The sequence below is a fragment of the Hyperolius riggenbachi genome, chromosome 4 (assembly GCF_040937935.1).
Source record: "Hyperolius riggenbachi isolate aHypRig1 chromosome 4, aHypRig1.pri, whole genome shotgun sequence".
NCBI classification, from domain to species: Eukaryota; Metazoa; Chordata; class Amphibia; order Anura; family Hyperoliidae; genus Hyperolius; species Hyperolius riggenbachi.
This window is the reverse complement of record NC_090649.1, coordinates 469,293,445-469,318,882: the sequence shown is the minus strand read 5'-3', so window position 1 is coordinate 469,318,882 and position 25,438 is coordinate 469,293,445. Positions and strand designations below refer to the sequence as shown.

Sequence of the window (25,438 nt, the reverse complement as noted above, 5' to 3'; positions counted from 1 at the left end):
CATTGCAATTCAAGACAAAGACTAAAAAAAGTTAAAAGGATGATGACAAAAATTATGAAATAAAGAAAGAATAAACAGGGCTGGTTTAAGTTGCATGGAGGCAATTTAAACTGCTGTTTCCGTGAGCTGCATCCGGTCCATTTGCGGATGTCCACAGACTTGCATTGGGCTCTTCCGATAGGTGGGAGGCACCCACATGACCACCTACTCAGAATGTTGAAGGGAGCATAATAGACTGCCCTCAGCTTGAAGGATCACATGCGATTGACTGCCTGTCACACAAAGCTCAGTGAACCGTATGGTACACTGGGAAATGTTTGTAGTTTGTAATTTAATGTAGTGGCATAGTGCATTTTGGTTAATGTAATGCAGCTAACCACATATTGTATGGGAGTCCCATGACTCGCAAGCAGGCGGGGGAGGGGGGTTCACATAGAGGGGGTCCAGTGGTGGGTGGCCCTAGGGCAATTGCCCCCTTTGCCTCAATGGCAGCACCAGCTCTGAGAATAAATGCTGTAGACCACTTCTTTAATTAGCTATCTAAATATATGTTTAGAAGCAAGCCTTGAGGGAACATTCAGGTCTTATCATTAGGTATAATTTTATATCACTTTAAGATCATGCCTGAAGAAGAGAACTAAATGTTCTGAAAAGCTTGATACTGATAAAAATACTTAGTTAATCGAAGGTACTGCCTACAACAACTTCTATTGTACAATACAGAACGACTCCAACCAAACTTACATACATTTGCAAATGTTTTGATGCAGTTCAAAATCAGTTACTGTACATAGCATTAGCAGCAAAAACTATCATGATGTTTCAGGCTACATGCCCTTTATCAAGTGCTTATTATTTGCATACATTTTAAAAAACATATGCGCAAACAGGAAGCATCGACTAAGAATGCTCAAGACTGATGCTGTTCATCCCTATTAGGCAGTTAGTATCTGACAGCTAGTGATCTCCATTATACGCCGGCAGTCATACACCGATGTTCTGTATCCTCAATATCCGCTAGCAGTCATATGTGTCCCTCAATATCCGCCAGAAGTCATGCGTGTCCCTCAATATCCGCCAGCAGTCATATGTGTCCTTCAATATCCGCCAGAAGTCATACGTGTCCCTCAATATACGCCGGCAGTCATACTTTTTCCCTCAATATACGCCAGCAGTCATAGACGCCCACCAATCAATACCTGCAGTCATAGGTGTCCTGCAATTTCCCTTTGCATTAATAATTGACCCCTAATATATTCCAGCAGTCATGGGTGACCTGCAATATACACCCGTTTTTCTAGGCAGCCCCCAGTATCTACCAGCAGTCACAGTTGGTCCCCAATATGATCTGACAACCACATACGTAGGAGGTTCCCAAGAAGCTAATTTTGTATTTTTGCATAATTATGAGTATGTGCAAAATTATGGAGCATAATGTCAATCATGAGCAAAATTAATTACAAATGTTCTCGTCCAAAAAAGAGGCAGGGCAGCACTCAAATGACTAAGGTGTATAAGAATGCAGAGATTCACCCATTTTTTGACGGAACTTAAGTACAATATCCACATCAATTCCGTACAGCTCTTTTACATAAAAATCACTTTATTGTGTTCAATGCAAAAATAGTACAAAAATCGCTATGTTCCCATTCATTGATCTCCGGGATAATGGGGGGTGGCACGGGAGCATAGCAGCAGCCTGTTGGACGTGACAGTCACATCCAAAAGGGCAAAATGGTTAAGGTAAAAATAGGTACCCTGAATATTTAACTGTGTTCTACTATGCATCATTATGGCTCCACTTTAAAATAAATCTAGAAGTTAGAACTTCCATCACCAAAATAAAGAAATCTCTACAGTACACAGCATACACTTATACACCATAGATGAACTGGGTTCAAGGTGCGTTTGTAGTTCCTGGGGGGGCTCAGCGCATCTCTGATGGAGGCCATTCCTGGTGTTGCGCTGATCCACCTTTTGCGCAATTTTCAATTTTCGATTTTATTTGATTAGCTGCACCCAGGCTATGCATATACATAGGTTAGGATTTAGTTAGTGTTAGGCCCCTCCCATGGAGGATTGACTTCTTCACAGTGGGAGGGACGAGTACTTAATAGGTTGCATGCAAGCTGTTAATGGAAACCAACATCCTCCTCTAGTGGTAGACAGGTCATGTGTATGCTCGGTGTGTATTCGACCCCACAAGTGGGGCTTGCACTCTTTTGCAGGTAGGCACTAGTCTGTTTTTAAGTAGCGCTGCTCATTTCCTTGCTGTGTACTAATGTAATTCGTTTTTGGTCAGCTGCTCCCACTTAACAGCCATGCTTTTGGTGTATATGCAGAGCTTCTGTTTGGGTTCAAGGTGCGTTTGTAGTTCCTGGGGGGGGGCTCAGCGCATCTTTGATGGAGGCCATTCGGAGGCGGCCTGGTGTTGCGCTGATCCACCTTTTGCGCAATTTTCAATTTTCGATTTTATTTGATTAGCTGCACCCAGGCTATGCATATACATAGGTTAGGATTTAGTTAGTGTTAGGCCCCTCCCATGGAGGATTGACTTCTTCGCAGTGGGAGGGACGAGTACTTAATAGGTTGCATGCAAGCTGTTAATGGAAACCAACATCCTCCTCTAGTGGTAGACAGGTCATGTGTATGCTCGGTGTGCATTCGACTCCACAAGTGGGGCTTGCACTCTTTTGCAGGTAGGCACTAGTCTGTTTTTAAGTAGCGCTGCTCATTTCCTTGCTATGTTCTTAATTTAATGTTGGCTGCCATCGCCCAGATATTTGTGAATAAGTAATGTGTCCATCGTGTCATTCCTAAAAACACCTATTCATCCAAATTCTGTTTCCTGAGTCTGTAAACCCCCAACCCTTCGCCACTAGCGATGGTTGGGATGGCCAAAATCTGAATCTGATGAAATTCCAACATTTTTCACAGACTTTCAAATTAATTCTGAATGTTATAGATTTTGAGTTTCAATTGAAAAATTCTGAACGTGTAATTTATTGCGAATATATTTTTTTACTAACCATAGGATCGTTAGTGCGAATTTGCAAATATATGTTCAGGTTAAAATTTCCCTTCCAATTTTGGGATTTTCTCACATCATTTTCGCAAAGACTTTCATTACTCATGCACTACATGAATTTAATTTAGCATAACATTCAGAATTTACACCTTGACATTTTGTAAATTCCAAAACCCGATTGTAAATCAAATACGCAAAATTTCTGATGCAAAATTCGGAATTCTGAGCTCTGCAAGATCTGTGTGCTTATCCTTACTCGCCTCCTCATGTTACCCTTGTCTGTTGAGCTAGCTGGTCATGTGACTCTTCTGAGATCTTCTGCAGCCAGCAGGATTCCCTCACAGCAGAGTCTGCTTTCAGGTTTGGCTCAATAGAGGTACAAGTTCCAGGACAGGATAAACAAAAAGGAACTCTCATTACTACAAGTGCTGGTCGTTCTCCGTTTCGGCACAGATGGCTTAATCAAATTCACTAAGCAGATTATTTATTATGTTGCGTGTTCAGCCTCTCTGTTAACGCTACCAGGGGATCCACGGATCGCCTACAGCTGAACTGGGCAGCCTGGCATAATATCTACAAGGAAACATTGAAAAAGTTACTCTATCATTATCATTCCCTCGTGTCCTTGTTGTTTTAGATAGTCTAGTACAAGTACCGAAGTTGCTGTGCTTCTTCTACCCACATTACAATTAATTAAGTATGCTCTTATGGCAATGGAATACCGTGGAATACATTCTCCCAATAGTTAATCTCTCCACACCATCTTACAATATCTCTTTTTCATATCATTTTATTGAAGAAAAGAAATTCCATCATACATCAAAAACTACAATTCTCAACATACAACACATCACTCTTTCCTCCCTTTTCTTCATATTTTATCGTATAAAGTAAAACACAAAACAATCCTCTTCCCCCTTCCCCTCCAGACTCTTATATCCATAAAAAAAGAAGAAGATACAAACCACATCAACACAACCTGTCCTACAGATCCCAATATATTCCCGTATCTCAATATCCCATCAGATCCTCACCCCTAGAGACTCCTCCCCTACATCTCCACCATATTCCTATATTCTGCCGAACCCTGAAACTCCGACCATTTCTCCCACTTATCATTAAAGACTCCCAACTTATCCTGCTGAAGAGCGACCTGATTCTCGGCATCCTTTAACATATTACCTTTACCTATCCACTCTCTAATGGTAGGAGGATCTTGACATCTCCACTTAACTGGAATCAAACTTTTAGCAGCTATCAAAAATTGTGGAACAATCGATCTCTTATAGCTACTGATGGACTTCAATGCATTATGCATCAACACATTGGAAGGATCCCACAATATCTAAAATGGGACCCTGATTGATAATGCAGTATACCGTTTTTTATCCCACACTTTATAATGCTGACATATTAATGTAGGTACTGCGTAAAGTGTTACTCCAATGATAGTAAACTGGCTACAGTGCAGAGGCATATCTAAGGAAAACAGCGCCTATGGCAAACATTGAAATCCGCCTCCAGGAAGTGGGGACAGCCCTCCAAACATTTTAATGTGTAGTCTCGGTTGAATTGGTTGTGTCCAAGTTGAAGTGAAGCATGGCCTATAAGAATGGAGTATCACAATAGATCAGCCTATACATATCCCCAAATAACAGTTAGGCAGCTTGTCCCCCCAAAAGATGTAACCAGGTAGCAAAAGGTCCCTCAGATAAAAAATAGAATCTGTATGGAGAACATTAAGGACGCTACATAGCATTGAACCCAGTAAATGGCGCCCATGACGCAAGCTATGAATGCACCCCTGTAGATACGCCTCTGCTGCAGTGTCCACACTGTTTTTAGTTTAGTTTTCTATTTGTGCTGCTTATCATTTCTGTGCACCTTTTATTAGCACTTTAGTGCAGTGTAAAGGTGCGTACATGCACTAGACACAGCCCAGCGTCTTGCATTGCAACCCGTAGACCACCACAAGTACGGAAGTTGGCAAAAGTTACTGAAGGGTGTTTGAGTGAAACAACACAATCATCCAATTTGAAGTGTAGAATGCCATCTGGAGATTATAAACAGTTGTGGATCGGATCTTCATAAATATAACATTCGCCACAAATGTGCCAATCCTTTAGATACATTTTACTAGTGCCAATCTCTTACAGTGTAAATGAGCCGATCATTTTAATGGTGCCCATACTGTACATGGTACAATTTTTTTTGATTAGATAATTTTGTTCGATCATTCCATTAGATTGAATATAAAGATTTTTCCAACATGTCCAATCAGATCTTTATTGAAAAAACGGGATAATCGATTCTTTTTTCTTGATCGAAAAAAGATTATTTTCATTCGACTTGATCATTTTAGTCAAAGAAACGGGAAAATGTAATGTTTTTATTGTACCATGTATGGGCACCTTTAGAACTGGTAGATTTATACAGTAAAGTCCTGGTTATCCGAAACTCAACTAACCAGCAAGTTCTGTCCAGCACATTTTATGGAAAAACACATTTTAAATGACGATCTTTACAAATGAAAATGAAAATAATAGATCAGAAACAAAGAGGTACAATATCCGTGCATAAAAGAGGGAGCCGTGTTGGAAAAAGCCTCAACGCTCGCTGGCAATGGAGGGCAAGGAGAATGATTAAGGCCCATTAAGAGAGAGATTAATAAGTCCAGGCTGTAAGAGCCGAAATGAATTAGATGTTAAAGAAAGAATTTTCAGCAGCTGACCCGAGAAAGATGGAAATGCAAAAGGTAGAAGGATTTTACTCATGAAAATTAATCAGCGTGTTTAAAGCGATCGTTTTGAAAGTTATGTGGTAAAATGGGGAATTACACACTTTTCTTGCATAATGTAGCATCGCCGGCCTTCAGCCAGGAAACGTTTAAAAAAGCTAAGCTCAGGGATAAATTACAGTTTAAAGGGGCTATCCAGGAAAAAAAATTACAAAAACGTTCACTAATCTTGATGGGTATTTAAAAAGTAGAACTAAAAAAATAACTACAGATATGTCTCCAGGCAAAAACAATTATACTCTTAATTTTCTTAGCAAATTATTTTTTCATCTACCTAGAGACCCGCCTTCAAATAATAATAATAATATTAATAATAATCTTGCAGTTGTATAAAGGGTTGCCGTGAGAAACTATAAAAAATAAAAATATGAGCCTCATAGAGAATCCAAGATGAACATCTGAAGTTTATATTATAAGTATGGACATCTCCTACAATATAAACTTCAGGACCTCCCAATTGTCCCCAACCTGGGCCATTTATTTATTCCTACTAAATTTTGACATTTACACATGAAAAAAAGCCTCTGCGTAAAATACAAAATTTTTGCGGAACTTTTCACCCATTATCCCCCTCTGCCATGCCACTGCCATGAGTACACTTTGTATACATTTTTTAAGGACGTTGTGGATTGAAAGGACATTTAAGGACTGTTCCGTGAACATTTGTGGTGACATTTGCAAACTCTAAATCTTGATGTTCGGCCATGCTTTACTATCTGCACCCCTCTGATGGTACCATGGTTGAAAGTATTTAAATTGATGAATGACCCATTGAAAACATTATTTGTTCCCAATGTGGCGCAGTTCCATAATTTAACTGGGGACTCATAACAAAGAAAACATGGCAGACATAAGCCCAAAATAACAAGGGTGTCTACTGAATCAAGAAATGGAATTAATGGTATGATTTGTCCATAACCTTGTCATATTTTAAGTCTCACAATTTTTAAATACTAATATTTAAATCTGGTAATGGTATTATTTAAACAAAGTTAGGCAGGTGCATAAATTTGGACACCACAAAAAAGAAATGAAATCAATATTTAGTAGATCCTCCTTTTGCAGAATTTACAGCCTCTAAACACTTCCTGTAGGTTCCAATGAGAGTTTAGATTCTGGTTGAAGGTATTTTGGACCATTCCTCTTCACAAAACATCTCTAGTTCATTCAGCTTTGATGGCTTCTGAGCATGGACATCATTTTTTAACTCACACCACAGATTTTCAATTATATTCAAGTCTGGGGACTGAGATGGCCATTCCAGAACATTGTACTTATTCCTCTGCATGAATGCCTTAATGGATTTTGAGCTGTGTTTAGGGTTGTTGTATTGTTGAAAGATCCAGCCCAAGTGCAGCTTTAGCTTTGTCACTAATTTCTGGACATTGGTCTCCAGAATCTGCTGATACTGAGCGGAATCCATGCATCCCTCAACTTTGACAAGATTCCCAGTCCCTGCAATGGCCAAACAGCCCCACAGCATGATGGAACCACCACTATATTTTACTGTAGGTAGCAAATGTTTTTCTTGAAATGCTGTGTTGTTTTTGCTCCATGCATAATTCCCCTTGTTATGCCCAAAGAACTCAATTTTAGTTTCAGCAGCAGTCCACAGCACCTTATTCCAAAATGAAGCTGGCTTGTCAAAATGTGCTTTAGCACACCTCACGCGGCTCTGTTTGTGCTGTGGGTGGAGAAAAGGCTTCCTCTGCATCACTCTTGCATACAGCATATACTTGTGTACAGTGCGCTGTATGGTTGAACGATGCACAGTGACTTCATCTGCAGCAAGATGATGTTGTAGGTCTTTGGTGCTGATCTGTGGGTTGACTCTGACTGTTCTCACCATTCATCGCTTCTCTTTATCGAAGATTTTTCTTGGTCTGCCACTTCAAGCCTTAACTTGAACTGAGCCTGTGGTCTTCCATTTCCTCAATATGTTCCTAACTGTGGAAACAGACAGCTGAAATATCTGAGACAGCTTTCTGTATTCTTCCCCTAAACCATGATGGTGAACAGTCTTTGTTTTCGGGTCATTTGAGAGTTGTTTTGAGACCCCCATGTTGCTACTCTTCAGAGAAAATTAAAAGAGGAGGGAAACTTACAATTGACCTCTTGCACATTAGAGAAGGAGAACACAGAAAGATCCACCCTGTGTCCACTCTGCATGTGTTTATAGAGAACAGCCTATTCTCCCTTCTCTGCAAGTAATGAGCCAGTGTAATCTGAACTCCCAGCTGTCTGCCGAGTTGAGAGCTAATATATAAATACAGGAGGTTAACCTTTTCTTTGCTCTCAGGGTACCAGGAAGAAACCACACTGCAACATTTCTGAAGGAGCTCTATAAGCTGTAACAAGGATGTAAAGGTTATCATGTTGTTGCTTATCTTTTAAAGCAGAGAGAAAGTTCTGGGTTCAGGACCGCTTTAAAGCGCGTACAACTTATAACTATAGAAGGATGAAAAATGATTAATGCATATTTATTGTACATGTTAAATAGTTAATGAGTGTCCAACACCATTTACACTATGTGCAGTGAATGGTTAATCTAGAATACTGTTATTCTGTTCGATCTATTGACGGATATCTATTTGACGTCATTCAGGTTGGAGGCCAGTGCAGCTGCAAAGAGAATGTCTGGGGTAGACAGTGCGATCAGTGTAAAGATGGTTTCCACAACCTGAAGGGGTCCGACCCAGATGGCTGCCAGCCATGCCGCTGCAGCACAAACGGCACTGTCGGCGGAAGCATAACCTGTCACCAAATCACAGGCCAGTGCAGATGCAAGCCGAACATTATCGGTAAGGAGAAAAAGACTGTTAGATCTAAAGGCAAAGCACCAAATGTATTGGGCACACGACAAGTAAGACAACAAGCCTGTATTACTGAGGTCCAGAAAGGACAAGCGCAGTGTACGTAGTCCACCGCTACATATTTCTAGGGTTAACCCCAAACTTTATTTCAGCCTGCATATTTTGTTTGTATGTGATTATAAAACACGGTTCTTCTTCAGTGTTCCCAAATTTAAGTGGCAGATAGTTGTGTCAAAGTTTGAGGCTAGTCACTGGAATAATCCAGAATATCCAAACAGCTCGGGGTGAACCTAAGCCACTAGCAAAGTATAGAGGACCAAAAGAGACTAGTGGTTTTTGGGTCACCCCGAGCTGTTTGGGTATTCTGTTCTTCTGGTCCAAACCCCTATCCCATAGAGCCATATCAATCCCTGCCATGCACTGAGGAGGACCAACAGTCCGAAACAGGCTGTCTGCATGTTGGGTTGATGTGGCTCTGTAACATGTGTAAGCTATAGGCTTGCTATACACCAGTAATTCTGGATGTAATCCTGGCTTTAGCGGCATAAAGAGATAATTTGCGTATTGAGCAGTAGTGCATTGTGGGTAACCACAGTTACATGCTTAATTCTGAAATTTCGCAAATACCTTTTTTAAGAAGGTACACCACACTATGGATTAATTCAGTTGCTATAAGTATTTATGTTTCTGCTATGTGCAACTCCTGGTGTGAATTTTTAGATAATCCCTACTTCCCCACCACCCCCCTCCCTCGGGTGCTGTTATGTGCAAATAATGACTCTTGGTGGTACTTCCCAGCCCCCTATTCCTGGGGCTAAAGATGCACTATTCTTTGGTTGTAGCAATCCAGCTCAATTTCCTAATGCTGTTATTTTGTAATTGAGAGAAAACTGTCCAGACTCCTCCCCCTGTCCTAGTCAACACCCACTTAATCAGTAGTCAGAGAGGAGATGGGGATGGGAGAAGGCACACAGCATTTTTCCCCATCAGTGACTAAAAGCTGTGCTGTGAGATTTCAGGCATGCATACATGTGTTCTGTTAGGATGCAGAGTCGGATCAACAAGTGCCTAGAAGCATTTGGGGAGAGACCACCTGAGGGCCCGGCAGCAGTCAGGGGCCCTGGGGCGATTGCCCCCTTTGACATAAAGGCAGTTCTGGTCCTGTATACAGGAGTCACAGCTGCATCTGTTATATGGGTCACGTGATAGCTGTACTTGTTATATGGGGCACACAATGTCTGCATTTGTTACAGGCGCATACAATAACTGCATTGGTTACGGGGGGAGGGGGGGTGCAATGATGAAACCTGTTATTGCAATGGCTGTATTGGTTACAGGGGGGTGCATTGATGGAACCTGTTATTTGGATAACCAGATGGATGCATTTTGTTACAGGGATACATGATGCTACATGATGGTATAGGTGTGCATAAATGTAATGTTCTTCCACTTTCCGTTGTCCCCACTCCATTGCCAAAAGAGGACAAGTTGGTTGACTGTAGTCAAACAGCATGTCTTTAGTGTAGTTTTATCCTTTTGGCTCCTCTGTAGCCATATTACGTTATATCAAGTCCAACCCTGGTGGAGGGGTGCTACCCTCTTATTTTCTTAACTACGGAGAGTGACTTCTTAATCCTAATCTAATAAAATATCGCCGCTTAAAAGGGCTAACACCTCAACATATCCGAGATAACCTTAGCTTTGATGAATTGACTGACTCCAGCTTGGACCCTGATACTCTGGTGTTTAAATACAACAAATGTGTGTCCTCCACCTTTGAGACCATTGCTCCTCTGCGCACCAAATATCTTACTCCACACCATCATGCACAGTGGTTTGATAACGCTATAAAAGAGCTGAAAAGACAAGGCCGAAAACTTGAGAGGCTGTGGCGCAAATCTCAGTCCCCAGAAGACAAACATGCCTTAATCTTCCACTTGAAGAGCTACCAAAAGGTAATCACGGGAAAAAAATCATCCTTTCTATCACAAGAGATTGCAAATGCAGTTAACAAACCAGCCCAACTGTTCCGCACAGTGGAAAAACTCTGCAACCCAGCATGTCAAAAACTAAATATCGAGTCTTCAAAGGACCTCTGTGACCAATTTGCCCATTTCTTCACAGACAAAGTCTCCGCTATAAGGTCCGCCATCCAACTTACAGCATCTGAGCCTAATATAGCGCCAAAGACCATTAGCAGAGACAACGTAACACCTTGGTCAAACTTCAAAGAAATTGATGAAGAAGTCACATCAAGCATCCTCCTTCACGTCCGCCTAACTACCTGTGACCTGGATCCTGGCCCAACACAGTTCATGTTGAACTGCCCCGACCTGTTCGTACCGGTATTCCTCAAAATTGTTAACTGTTCCTTACAATCAGGGATATTTCCTGCTTTACTGAAGGAAGCAATCATCAGGCCTCTCCTCAAAAAACCCTCCCTGGACCCAGATGCAATGACCAGCTACAGACCTGTCTCTAACCTCCCCTTTCTGGGAAAGCTAATTGAAAAAGCTGTATACCTCCAGCTAGAAGCCAGAATCCTACAAAATAACAGTTATGACCCATTCCAGTCTGGCTTCAGGAAACACCACAGCACTGAAACTGCCCTCATCCAAATATGCAACCACCTGCTCATGGCAAGAGACAGAGGAGAGTGCTCGATCCTCATACTGCTAGACCTTTCTGCAGACTTTGACACAGTTGACCATGACATCTTGATAAACAGGCTACAGGAATACTGCGGCATTGATGGCATAGTACTTCAGTGGTTCCAATCCTTCTTGAGTGGCAGAACCCACAAAGTGTCTATGGGGCCCTTCCTGTCCACCCCTGTAACACTTAAGTATGGGGTGCCCCAGGGCTCAATCCTCTCTCCCCTGCTTTTCACGATTTACATGCTACCGTTGGGAAAACTAATCCAAAAACATGGCCTGACATACCACTGCTATGCAGACGGCACCCAACTATATCTTTCCTTCAAGCCTGGTGTGACAGACCCAACTCTAACTATAAACGCCTGCTTACGTGAACTACAGCAATGGATGAATGACAACTGGCTGAAACTAAATTCAGACAAAACTGAAGTCCTTCTGATTGGAGGGCAGAGCATGATAACAAAACAACTTAACTTGCAGTCTTCACCACTGGGAATAGGAGGCACGGATCTACGCAGCTCTGATCATGTGCGTAGCCTGGGAGTTCTAATTGATGGGGATTTAAACTTCAGAACTCAAATCTCTGCTGTGGTGAAATCATCCTATTTTCACCTGAAGAACATTGCAAAAATCAAGCACCTCATACCCCCAGAAGATCTGCCAACCTTAGTCCACGCCTTCATCACATCCCGACTGGACTACTGCAATGCTCTCTACACTGGCCTTCCAAAAAAGGCCTTGTACCGGCTACAGCTGATACAGAATACTGCTGCCAGACTGCTAACCAACCAACCCCGTCACTGCCACATAACGCCAGTCCTGCATTCCCTTCACTGGCTACCTATAGAATGGAGGGTCCTATTCAAGATCGGCCTACTGACATTTAAATCCCTGAATAATCTAGGCCCTGGATACATGAAAGATATGTTACAGCTGCGAAGCAATCCCCGCATTCTCAGATCCACAGGTTCTAATAATCTAGTCATACCCAGAGTCCACTTAGAAACTTTTGGTCCCAGAGCCTTCTGTCATGCTGCCCCTACGTTTTGGAACTCCTTACCTCAACAGATCAGGACAGCCCCATCCCTGGACGTGTTTAAATCCAGACTGAAAACCCACCTGTTCAGTCTGGCATTTGCAGAAATATAACTTTTGTTGTGTGAATACTTCATCCTACTAATTACTGAATCTGAGAGAGCCTAAGCGCTTTGAGTCCTATGGGAGAAAAGCGCTATAGAAATGTTATTGTATTGTATTGTATTGTATAATCTCCCCACCTGCCTATACAGTGGTTGCCTTGGAGGTAACCCTGCTTTGTGAGTATAGTTTATACTTCATACTTCATTTCAACTACCAGTACATACAGTACTACACTATATTTGGCTCTTGGTGTCCCTTCTCTTTGTTATGTCTTTATAGTGATCACTTACAGTGATGAGCCCGAATTTTGCATAATCGTAATTTTGCATCATAATATGTAATTACAATGCAAAATCGAAATGCAAAATTTTAGGAAAAATCGTAATTACTTTCGTATGTAAATGGAATCAGGAACCATAATTTTGCATAATTTTGTAGCAATTTTGGTGACAACAGCATGTATGGGGGTTTTGCTATTAACCGCTAAATTCAACGCAAAATTATGTGAACTTTCACAAAATTATGTAAATTTACGAATGGATTATGCTAAATCAATTGAATGTCAAAATTGTAATTATGTATGCCCGTAATTGCGAAAAATTACGCAAAATTTCACATAATAATAACAAGAAGTTTTAAATCAGGATGATACCATTTATTAGCTAACTAAAAATGAATAAAAAAAAGCAAGCTTTCGGCCTTGCAGCCTTCGTCTGGCTTATAATTATAATAATAATTAGCAGATTACCATCAGCACTAATCATTTACACTTTGTCAGGCCTCGTTTCCACTTGTGCACGTACAGGCGTCTTGCGAGACGCGATGCCGGCACAGCCGTGACGTGTCTCGCAGCCGATTCCCTCTAACCGCACTATGCACGGCTATGAGATTTGGACGGGTGATGCTCTGATTATGCTGCAGGGCCTCAGATTTTTCCCCGGCCACAAATTTGGATGCTCTGCATGGACTTCTATAGGCTGCCAAATTCCATCCGAATTTGTGGCCGAGGAATTGGCCATTTTTGCATAAATGGAAACCTAGCCTATGTGTGTGCGGGGCTCTGTGACACGGGTACATTAGGCAGTCTGGAGAACAAAAGCAGAGCCAAAAAAAAAAGAGGATTTATGGCAGGAAACTTAATATATTGTTCGATGCAAATGGGCTATGGTCACCTTAACTGAATATACCTTACAGCAGGGCCATATTTCTGGAAAGGGCATAGAGGCCTCGGCATTGGGCAGCAGGCTGCTTACATATAACAGTGGGGGGCAAAAATAGGAGCAACAAATGAAAAAGTAAAACTGCTGCCCAATGAAGCTGTTTATGAAAGAGATGGACTACAGCACATGGATGATACACAAGAAAGATGGGGCTGTACATAGAATGGGAGGGGCACTGCTGCACATGAAAGGGAAGTAACAACATACTTGGCCTAGGGGCACAAAAAGTATAAATATGACCTTGCCTTACAGGCAGCCCACTTTTAATTCTATTTTGAAAGCAAAGTATTGCCAGAAGCCTACATATACCAGTCCTTAGATCAGGGGTGTTAAACTCAAATACAAAGTGGGCCAAAATTGAACACTGGGACCTAGTTGTGAGGCAAAATTTGCGTAATTTCGTGTTTCCGTAATGACGGACGCAAATTTTGCCACTATGTTGCAAATTCGTCTTTTTGTAACTGCCATACAAATGGGTATAGTGAAAAATGGCGATGGTTAAATGGCGCACGCTTCTGCCCGATATTTGTATAAAACAATATTTATCGTTTTAAAGGTTAAAAAGGCAGCTGACCTTGTGAACGTTATTCATCATTTTAGATCCTGCTTTTTGTCCTGCCTGAACGTAAATTATCGTTTAAGCCCAGCTTTGCTGCCGGTTTGAATATATGTCTGCCCGCCGAATTTAACGTTTAATAACAAAGCCCCCTTAAAAGCTAGAAACACCAAATTTGCAGGTTATGTTAAGAAGAACAGTGGGAACAAGAGGATTTTTTTTTTTAAAAGACCTTATACTTTTTGAGAAAATCGATTCTAACATTTCAAAGGACAAAAGTTACATTCAAATGCGGTAAATGACAGTTAATGAAGCAAAACCCACCGACTTAAGCAGTTAATAGAAAAGCCGTTGTACAAGGTAGAAACACCAAATTTGCAGGATATGTTAAAAAGATAGTGGGAAAAATATTCTTTTCCTATTTTTTTTTTATTTCTTTTATTTTTATGTTCAGAGTGTGGGAATTTTTTTTTTTAAATGACGTGGGGTCCCCCCTACAGAGACTCTTTAACCCCTTGTCCCCCATGCAGGCTTGGATAGCTAGAATGCGGAGCCCTGCACCATTTATAATTGTTTAAAACAATAAATATCGTTTGATAATGAAAGTGAATGCGGCGCTATTTTTATCACGTCGGCGCTGTGTGCCATTTTTCACTGCTCCGATACAAACAGTAATTCAGAATTCTGTAAGCGAATTTTCCGTTACGTAATTTCGCATTTCGGTGCAAAGTCGTGTTTAATGCGAAATTTTGTGTTTTGTATTGGAACAGTAATGGGCGTAATTTCTTTTTTTAATAGTAATTATGCAAATTTTAAGTAATTACTAAACTGAGGAAAGTCACTCATTGATTGCAATTACTGGTAATGCAAAGGCCCCCTACACGAGCCTTTACTTTAAATGTTATAGGAGGCTCTACCTGCAGCCACTTCTAAGACAGGTACTCTTTGTCAAGGTGCATTTAGCAGTCATGCATGCTGAGACACTGGATTTTGGACCTTGCGACATCTGATTACTTTGTTTTCTGGTTGAACTCAATAGACTAATGTCTTTTTTCAACCCAAATAACTATGTAACTATGATAATGCAAAGTCCATTGCATGTGCTGTCCCTTTAAATGTATCAGGAGGCTCTACCTGCAGCCACTTCTAAGACGGGTGCTCTTTGACAAGGTACACTGAGCAGTCATGTATGCTGAGACACTTGGTTTTGGGCGTTGCAATATCTGATAATGCAAAGGCCCCTGCATGTGCTCTCACTTTAAATGTATCAGGAGGCTCTGGACTGGAATACAATTTTGAGAAGGGCTGAATTTCCATGTTAAACACAAAATTCTGAATCGCTTCCATTACAAAAATGATCGTAATTACGTAAAAATGATTGTAATTACAAAATTTTGCATATATGCGAAATTTTGCGTAATTTGCAAAATTATGAATTTTCAATTATGGCCATAATCGTAATCATGCAAATTATGCTTACTTTCATGTAATCGTAATTAGGTCATCACGCTCATCATTACTCATCATAAAGTCCCCTGCTGTCTAGTGGCCCCATCCTCCCCTATACAGTTTCAGTTCTTTCCTCTACCTCCCCATATGACATACCTGGTGTGCTAAGGCTTTCTAAGGCTTTATCACCAATATAGCTTCCCTGGTGGTCAGAGTGGGCCAAACAATAATGCAAAGTGGGGAAACCACTTAAGGGCCAAATTTAATGGCTCTGAGGGCCAGATTTGGACCGCAAGCTGGAGTTTGACATGTATGCCTTAGATTCTGTTCTGTTTAACAACAATCCATGTCCCACTTGTATTAGTAAATTGCAAATAAAATCTGAAATGACATTGAACTAATGTCCAAAAGACTGCTGCCGTGCTCCCACTCGCGCGTGTGCCTGTACGTTCCCGTGCCACTGCCCGTTAGCCTGGAGATCAATGAATGGGAACGCATTAATCTAAGTCCCTGTTAGAAAGACCAACAGCTTCTATCAGAAGCCGCGATCTTTCTAAAGAGAAGAAAAAGTTTCACGTCCTCCCTATACTTTCTGGAAGCGAGAGCGCTTGCTTACAGGAAAACAAAATTTGACTGAGGCCATCTTGTGGCCAAATAGTAAAACTACATCTACATACATTTTTTTAAATAAATTCACAAACAATTACATTTAAAATTAACTGTTTACCTCCCACACTACAAGAAATACCTAAATAAAAAAATTACAATTTAAAAAACAAAACAAAACATAAATAGTAACCTAAAGGTCTGAACTTTTTTTAATATGCATGTCAAGAGGGTATATTACTAATATTTTTAAAATTATAAGCTTGTAAATAGTGATGGATGCAAAACTGAAAAAAATGCACCTTTATTTCCAAATAAAAACTTGGCGCCATACATTGTGATAGTGACAAAATTTAAATGGTGTAATAACTGGGACAAATGGGCAAATAAGATACATGGGTTTTAATTATGGTAGCATGTATTATTTTTAAGCTATACTGGCGGAAAACTGAGAAATAATGTTTTTTTTCCATTTTTTTCTTAATATTCCCGTTAAAATGCATTTAGAAAAAAAAAATTCTTCGCAAAATCTAACACCTAAAGAAAGCCTAAGTGGTAGCGGAAAAAACAAGATATTGATCAATTCATTACGATAAGTAGTGATAAAGTTATTGGCGAATGAATGGGAGGTGAAAATTGCTCAGATGCATGAGGCGAAAAACGACTGAAGGCTGAACTGGTTAATGTTGAATTGAAGTCAAAAGGCTGTGTACACTAGAAGTCAAAAGGCCGTGTACACTAGTCCTAAAAAGTGTTCCTGCGCATGAGGTTTATAGGTGCAAATTAATTTTAAAAGATTGTGTACTTATCCTTGCCACTGAATAGAACACCGCAAATGACCCAGATATTTCTCAGTATTACTATACCCAAGGCCTGTGCGGCCAAAATAAATTAATTTGCTTACTGTATATATATATCCCTTTAGGTAAATTAGCACTTTTCAAAACTGTTTTAGCTGTAATAAGTTCTAAGCAAATCATTCCTCTGCCAGTTTTCTTATTAAAACCAAAATAAATGGATTTTTTCCCCTACACCTTCTGTGCTACGAGGCCCTTTCGTGATAAATCTATCCATCCCCCCCTATTATATTTCTTTGAACTGTTCCTGTGAAATGCAAAATAAGTCAACATAATTCCACTGATCACGAACACTGGCCGGGTTACTTATCAAGGGCTATATAATTTTAATTTTGTAATTCAATGCCAAGCTGATTATAATAAACTGCAGCCTCCTGCGTTATTTATCATTTTCTTATACAAGACATTCTTTTTTTGTTTGTGGTTCCCACAGGTATTTTTCAAAAATTAGATTTGATTATAGCAATTTATTACGTTCAGAATATTTGAGGGGTGCTGCAGCTACGTAAGGACAAAATTTATCAAGTGCCTGAAATGCACTGTGCATATAATACATTTTGAAATGTTGATGTATGGGAATATTATGATAAAGTGAGCCAGGGATTGCCTGCATACCTGTCTGAATTTCTTTGTAGGAAGCTAAAGCCATAACCGATTTAAACACTTTGAAATTACGGAAGTTTCTTTTTTTTTTTTCCCCGGCATAAAGAATGTAACACAGTCTACACTTTGTTTAAACCTAAGTTTATGTACAGATATTATATGAATTTAATAGAACATTATTTTAAATTATTTGCTCATTTTCTTTATTTTATTTATTTATTTTTTATGTTTTTACTAAAAATGTTTGCAAACTAAAAAATACTAAATCTTGAATGCACCAATAACTAGGTCCTTATATCCTTCTCAGCAACTTCCTGCTGCCTGTTCATGCCCCCCCCCCCCCACCCTTTTCCCACCATTCATAAGCCACACCTCCTACTACAACCTAAGAATTATAATAGGCTATCAGTCAGCAGAGAGGCATGACTTCAGATGTAAGAGCAATCATTCTTCCCCATACATGCCCAAATCTCTAATGTGGGAGTGTTTCAAACTGATTTTGAGTAACCAGGCTGCTCTACATCAAGTGGAGAGAGGAATCTATAAACCAGTTTCACATTTTTCTCAAATGTATTTTACAAAAAATTAAATTGTTTTTGAAAAAAAAAATTCTGCATAATTAATTTAAAGGGAAAATTAACACTGATTAAAAAAAAAAGTTTGACTTACCTGGGGCTTCCCCAAGCTCCCTGCTGCTGTCCTGAGCCCTCGACTATCCTCCGCTGCCTGCGCAGGTTAGTTTAGTTTTCGACTGGCCACGCGCATCTAGGTATGCATTACCATTGTCAAGCACGTCAAGGTTTCTCTTACTGCGCTTGCGCAGGATGCACTTGACAACGGTAACGCGTACAAAGATGCGCGCGGCCAGGGGCCGACTGTCAGTCAGCTGGAAACTAAACTAACCTGCGGCGGGGCACCGGAGGATAGTCGAGGGCACAAGACAGCTGCAGGGGACTAGAGATGGCCCGAATGTCTGATTTTCGGTTCGCGAACCGCGACAGTTCGGTTCGTGTGAACTTTCGCGAACCGCATTAGACTGCAATGTGGAGGCTAACTTTGAAAACTTTATGCTGCCCACAAAAGTGATGGAAAAGATGTTTCAAGGGGTCTAACACCTGGAGGGGGGCATTGCGGAGTGGGATCCACGCCAAAAGTCCTGGGGAAAAATCTGGATTGGACGCAAAGCAGTGTTTTAAGATGCTGAAATGTGATATTGAATGCTAAATTGCAGGCCTAAAGTGCTTTAAAACATCTTGCATGTGTATACATCAATCAGGGAGTGTAATTAGAGTACTGCTTCACACTGACACATCAAACTTACTGTGTAACGCACCGCAAACAGCTGTTTGTGTAATGACGGCCGTGCTGGACTGGTGTGCACCATGGCCAGAGTGCAGGCCATGGCTGTTTTCAAGACCATATGGTCGCCGGGCTGTGGTAGCTCAATGATAGAACAACAGTGACTGTCCAGCTAATCAGGTTTGTATCAAAAAATAGTGAGATAGAGAGGGCAAGTGGGTATAACCCGGTTGGGCACAAATCACAGATAATGAGTACTATATCAATCAGGTTTGGTCTGTCCACAATGAAGCAACGACCTTATTAGCTTTGGTGTGCCACCCCCCGAGACACTCATATAGCCGGCGGTCATTGCTTCATTGTGATACGCAAGCCCCTTCACTGCGGCAAGGTAATGATCACGAAGGGGAATTGGCACATGTACATGCCTTTTGTTTTGATGTTGTAGCTGCACTGCAGCCAGAAAAATTAGGCAGGCATGTACACGCACCAGAAAAATTGTTATAGCGGCCGCTGCTAGCAGTGGCCTTAAAAATTCAGGAATCCGCCCGGAGTCCTGGAACGTGTGGGTGGTGGCGGAGAAGGCAATCAAGCGGCCTGCGGGCAGAAATGCTGTGTGGGGAGCGACTTAGTCTTTGGGGCAGGCACCCAGTCACATGACGGCGTGCAGGCAGAGATGCTGTGTGTGGGGACTGACTTAGTCTTCGGGCGGGCAGTAGCCCTCCGGGATCCATGCCTCATTCATTTTGATAAAGGTGAGGTACTGAACACTTTTGTGACTTAGGCGACTTCTCTTTTCAGTGACAATGCCTCCAGCTACGCTGAAGGTCTTTTCTGACAGGACAGCTTAAAAAGAGAAAACACACAGAGACCGAGAGCCCAATATGGTGTAGTATGTCAACAATCAGATGGAGACAAAATGAAAGTAAATGATGGATGTACTCACAAGTCTGGGTTACCTCCAAGGCAACCACTGTAACTGCAGGTGGGGACGATTAGAACCTGACCCCACTCAGGTGTTTAAAATTGTCGCTCTCTGTAGACAGAAAAATGGGGAAAACCCCCTCCACCTGGGGTGGACTATTCAGTGATAAAACAAGAATGACAGAGGCGCCAACAAGTATAAAATAGTTAAAACCCGCTTAAAAGGAGGGGTGCAGGTGGACACACCACTCAGGTAAAAATAGACCAGCCAATAAGCCGTTAATTAATAACAGTAAAATTTATTGGGGATTCTCCAAAAAATGCAACGCGTTTCACGGGCAAAGCTCCCGCTTCATCAGGCAATCAAATAGGAGAAACACCGTAGTGGATCTATTTCTGGATCAAGCGCCTCAAAGCGCCTTGAGGCGCTTGATCCAGAAATAGATCCACTACGGTGTTTCTCCTATTTGATTGCCTGATGAAGCGGGAGCTTTGCCCGTGAAACGCGTTGCATTTTTTGGAGAATCCCCAATAAATTTTACTGTTATTAATTAACGGCTTATTGGCTGGTCTATTTTTACCTGAGTGGTGTGTCCACCTGCACCCCTCCTTTTAAGCGGGTTTTAACTATTTTATACTTGTTGGCGCCTCTGTCATTCTTGTTTTTTCTGACAGGACGCTTGAGGCAGGGCAAGACAGAAGTTGGATGGAAAATTGTGACAGCTCTGGCCACAGGTCAAACCTGTGCACCCAGTAGTCCAAGAGTTCATCGTTGCTCACAGTGTCTACATCCACACTTAAGGCCAGGTAGTCGGCTACCTGCCCGTCCAGGCGTTGGTGAAGGGTGGATCAGGAAGCGCTAAGGCAAAGCATTGGACTGAAAAATGTCCGCATGTCCGACATCACCATGAGATCGCTGGAGCGTCCTGTCCTTGCCTGCGTGGACATGGGAGAAGGATTACTGGCAGTGGAACCTTTATTGCGTTGTGCTGTGACATCCCCCTTAAACGCATTGTAAAGCGTAGTTGCCAGCTTGTTCTGCATGTGCTGCATCCTTTCTGCCTTCTGGTGAGTCGGTAACATATCCGCCACTTTACACCTATACCGAGGGTCTAGTAGCGTGGACACCAAGTACAGCTCATTCCTCTTGAGTTTTTTTATACGGGGGTCCCTCAACAGGCTGAACAGCATGAAAGATGCTATCTGCACAAAGTTGGATCCAGACATACTATCTATCTCCTCTTGTTCTTCCTCAGTGACGTCAGGTAAGTCCTCCTCCTCCTCCCAGCCACGAACAATATCACGGGAACGTCGAGCAGCACAAGCCCCTGACGACGTCTGCTGCAGTTGTTCTTTTGCCGCCGCCTCCTCCTCCTCCTCCAAAGAAACACCTTCCTCATCAACCGAGTCTGACTCCTCTTCCCCACACAACTCTTCCTCCTCCTTCTCCCTCTGTGCTGCCGCAGGTGTTGAGGAAACATCTGATTCTGATTAAAATTGCTCCCACAACTGTTCCTGCCATAACTGTTACTGTTCATGCTCCTCCACAGCTTGATCCACCACTCTACGCACGGCACGCTTCAGGAAGTAAGCGTACGGGATCAAGTCGCTGATGGTGCCTTCACTGCGACTCACCAGGTTGGTCACCTCCTAAAAGGGCCTGCATGCATTTTGCATCAGTGCCCAATTGTTGAGCCAGAACATCCCCATCTCCCCAGATTGTGTCCTTTTACTGTAATTGTACAGGTACTGGGTGACGTCTTTCTCCTGTTCTAGCAGGCGAGAGAACATGACCAGGGTCAAACTCCAGCGAGTCGAGCTATCACATATCAAGCATCTCACCGGAAAGTTGTTTCTCCGCTGAATGTCTGCAAAGCGAGCCATGGCCGTGTAAGACCGTCTGAAATGCCCACACAACTTCTTGCCCTGCTTCAGGACGTCCTGTAAGCCTGGGTACTTAGACACAAATCTCTGAATTACGAGATTGAGCACATGTGCCATGCAGGGTACATGTGTCAACTTTCCCAAATTCAATGCGGAAAGGAGATTGCTGCCATTGTCACACACCACATTGCCGATCTCCACCTGGTGCAGGGTCAGCCACTGATCCACCTGTTTGTTAAGAGCAGCCAGGAGAGCTGGTCCAGTGTGACTCTCCGCTTTGAGGCAAGACATGTCTAAGATGGTGTGAAACCGTCATACCTGGCATGCAGCATAGGCCCTGGGGAGCTGGGGCTGTGTAGCTGGAGAGGAGATCGCAGCACCAGTAGAGTTGAACGAACTGCCACTCAGCCAAGGAGGAGGAGGAGGACGACAGCGAAGAGGATGTAGCAGGAGGAGAGGAGGTGGCAGGAGGCCTGCCTGCAAGCCGTGGAGGTGTCAGAAGTTGGTCCGCTGCACAGCCATGCACTCCCTGCTTGCCAATCAGTCACCAGGTTCACCCAATGGGCTGTGAAAGTTATGTACCTGCCCTGACTGTGCTTGGCAGACCAGGCATCTGTGGTCAGGTGGACCCTTGACCCAACGCTGTGTGCCAGAGATGACACCACTTGCCTCTCAACTTCGCGGTACAGTTTGGGTATCGCCTTTTTAGAGAAATAATTGCGGCCTGGCATCTTCCACTGCGGTGTCCCAATGGCCACAAATTTATGGAAGGCCTCAGAGTCCACCAGCTGGTATGGTAACAGCTGGCGAGCTAACAGTTCCGCCACGCCAGCTGTCAGATGCCGGGCAAGGGGGTGACTGGCAGAAATTGTCTTCTTCTGCTCAAATATTTCCTTCACGGACACCTGGCTGCTGTGGGCAGAGGATCAGGCACTGCTCAAGGGCTGAGGTGGAGTGGAAGAGGGTGGCTGTGAAGGTGCAAGGGAGAAAGCGGCTGAAGGTGCTGCACCTGAAGGAGGAAGAGGAGAAGGAGGGTGGCTTTTCTTTTGTGTGCTTCTTTTGCTCAGGTGCTCTTCCCATTGCAGTTTGTGCCTTTTCTCCATGTGCCTTCGTAAGGCACCTGTCCCTACGTGAGTGTTGGCCTTTCCACGGCTCAATTTTTGGAGGCAGAGAGAACAGATGGCATTGCTCCGATCTGAGGTAGACACATTAAAAAGTTTCCAAACTACTGAGCCCCCCTGGGGTGATGGCACTATGGTGGCATCAGCAGCTGACGTCGAAGGGCATGTTGGCTGGCTGTACATAGGTGGCGATACATGGCGCCGGACACTGCCACCAGCTGTTTCTGATGACGAGCTCCCTTGGTCATCTTGTAATCATCATAATCATCCTGCCCAGCTTCGCTTGCCTCAGACACCTTCAAAAATGCACCAACAGCAGGTACTTCATCATCCTCCTCCTCACACGTTACGTCCATAGTGGCGCCGCCTAACTCAGACATATGAGGTGGTGTAACTTGCTTAGCACCTTCATCTGGTTGTAACAATACCGACTGTGAATCAGTTAATTCCCTACCAATTAACTCCTGCGAAGTGTCAAATGCAGCAGATGTGGTGCTTGTAGTAGCGTTGGTGGCTGTGGAAGATGAGGTGTTCTGTGTTAAATAGTCAATCACGTCCTGACAATCTTGGGAGTTGATGGGACGTGCCTTCTTTTGAGCACTGTACTTTGGGCCAGGGCTGCACAAAATCAACACAACCTCACACAGACCTGCCGGGTGGCCTTCCTCTGGGTCTGGCTCTACCTCTGCCTCTACCTGTTTTGTCTGTTTTGTCCATATCGGGGGGGGGGGGGGATGAAGTGAAAGGTATGCACTGACTTGACTAATACAATGTGCAGTCACACAGGTGCAGTTAACAGGTATGCACGAAGTGGTATATCACACTGTGTGCACTCACGTAGGTAGGTGGGTGCACTGAACACAACAGGTAGGTATATGCAGTGATAAGGTGGGTGCACTGAACACAACAGGTAGATATATGCAGTGATGGGTATAACAATGTGCACCTTTCACACACAGACAGGTAGCGGACAGGCACAGTGACACTGCGTGCGCTTAACTCATGTAGGTGGGTGGGTGCACTGTGAACAACAGGTAGGTAGGTATATGCAGTGATGGGTATTACAATGTGCACCTGTCACACACAGACAGCAGGTACCAGACAGGCACAGTGACACTGTGTGCGTTCAGCTCACATAGGTAGGTGGTTGCACTGTGAAAAACAGGTAGGTATATGCAGTAATGGGTATTACAATGTGCATCTGTCACACACAGACAGGTAGTGGACAGGCACAGTGACACTGCATGCACTCACGTATGTAGTTGGGTGCACTGAAGTGAACAACAAGTAGGTATATGCAGTGATGGGTATTACAATGTGCACCTGTCACACACAGACAGGTAGCGGACCGGCACAGTGACACTGCATGCGCTCAACTCATGTAGGTAGGTGGGTGCACTGTGAACAACAGGTAGGTAGGTAGGTATATGCAGTAATGGGTATTACAATGTGCACCTGTCACATACAGACAGGTAGCGGACAGGCACAGTGACACTGCGTGCGCTCAGCTCGCGAAGGTAGGTGGGTGCACTGTGAACAACAGGTAGGTAGGTATATGCAGTACTGGGTATTACAATGTGCACCTGTCACACACACAGGTAGTCACTGAATGTGCTGGACCTGGCAGTGGCACATACAGTATGAATTATCAAGACTGTTTATGCAACACAAGTGTCAGTGGGACACACACACACTAAAAAAAAAAAAAAGATCACAAGAACAAGATTAGCTCTCAAAAGAGCTGTTGTGGGGTGCTATTTTAGCAATAAGAATTAGCAAGGAGCTAGCTAAGAAGCCTACAAGCAGTGGTGCTCGTAATGGCCAAAAAACTTCGTTTCGCAAATTTCACGAAGTTTTCGGCATCGTAAAACTTCGCATTAAACTTCGCGTAGTATTTTACGAAGATACGGGTACAGCGTAGTTACGGCTACGATACTACGCGTGTAAACAAAATTGCGTAATGTAATTAGGCATCACTTAACTAGCCAGTGCGCATGCGCATACTATATTTTAATGCGTATAATCATGCTTATGATGCGTATAAACATACGCATTAAACAGTGCATGCGCGTTGCTAACATAACATGCCCGCATGCGGAAATTTGTAAGCGTGCATCAATGCAAAATGACTAATATTGTAATGAACCATAATTTCGCGAAGATACGAAGTCATACCAAATGATGATACATAATTACGGTCCACACGTAATTTATTACGCATCCTCCCATAAATTTCGCATTACGATTACGATGGAAAACGGTGAATTACGATGTGAAATTTCGCGCATGCGAAATTTCGAAGCACCACTGCCTACAAGAGCTAATCTTTCCCTATGAGAGTCTGCAGCAGCAGCAGCAGCAGCAGCTGTTCCTTCTCTATTTACTGCAGGCACACGAGTGAGTAAAATTGCCGGTGATGCCTGCCTTTTATAAGTGGGGGAGTGGCTCCAGGAGGGAGTGTAGCCTGATTGGCTACAATGTGCC

The 25,438-nt window shown here is 42.7% G+C and overlaps 1 protein-coding gene across 7 annotated transcripts in view; it reads left to right on the top strand.

Annotated features, from left to right (window-relative positions):
- USH2A (usherin) overlaps positions 1–25,438 on the top strand; it is a 1,078,291-nt gene that overhangs the window by 132,748 nt on the left and 920,105 nt on the right. For all 7 annotated transcript variants that reach the window (XM_068232882.1, XM_068232881.1, XM_068232884.1 and 4 more), the window contains one exon: positions 8,431–8,626. In XM_068232882.1, the coding sequence (XP_068088983.1) occupies positions 8,431–8,626 (196 nt within the window). The remainder of the gene's footprint in view (positions 1–8,430; positions 8,627–25,438) is intronic.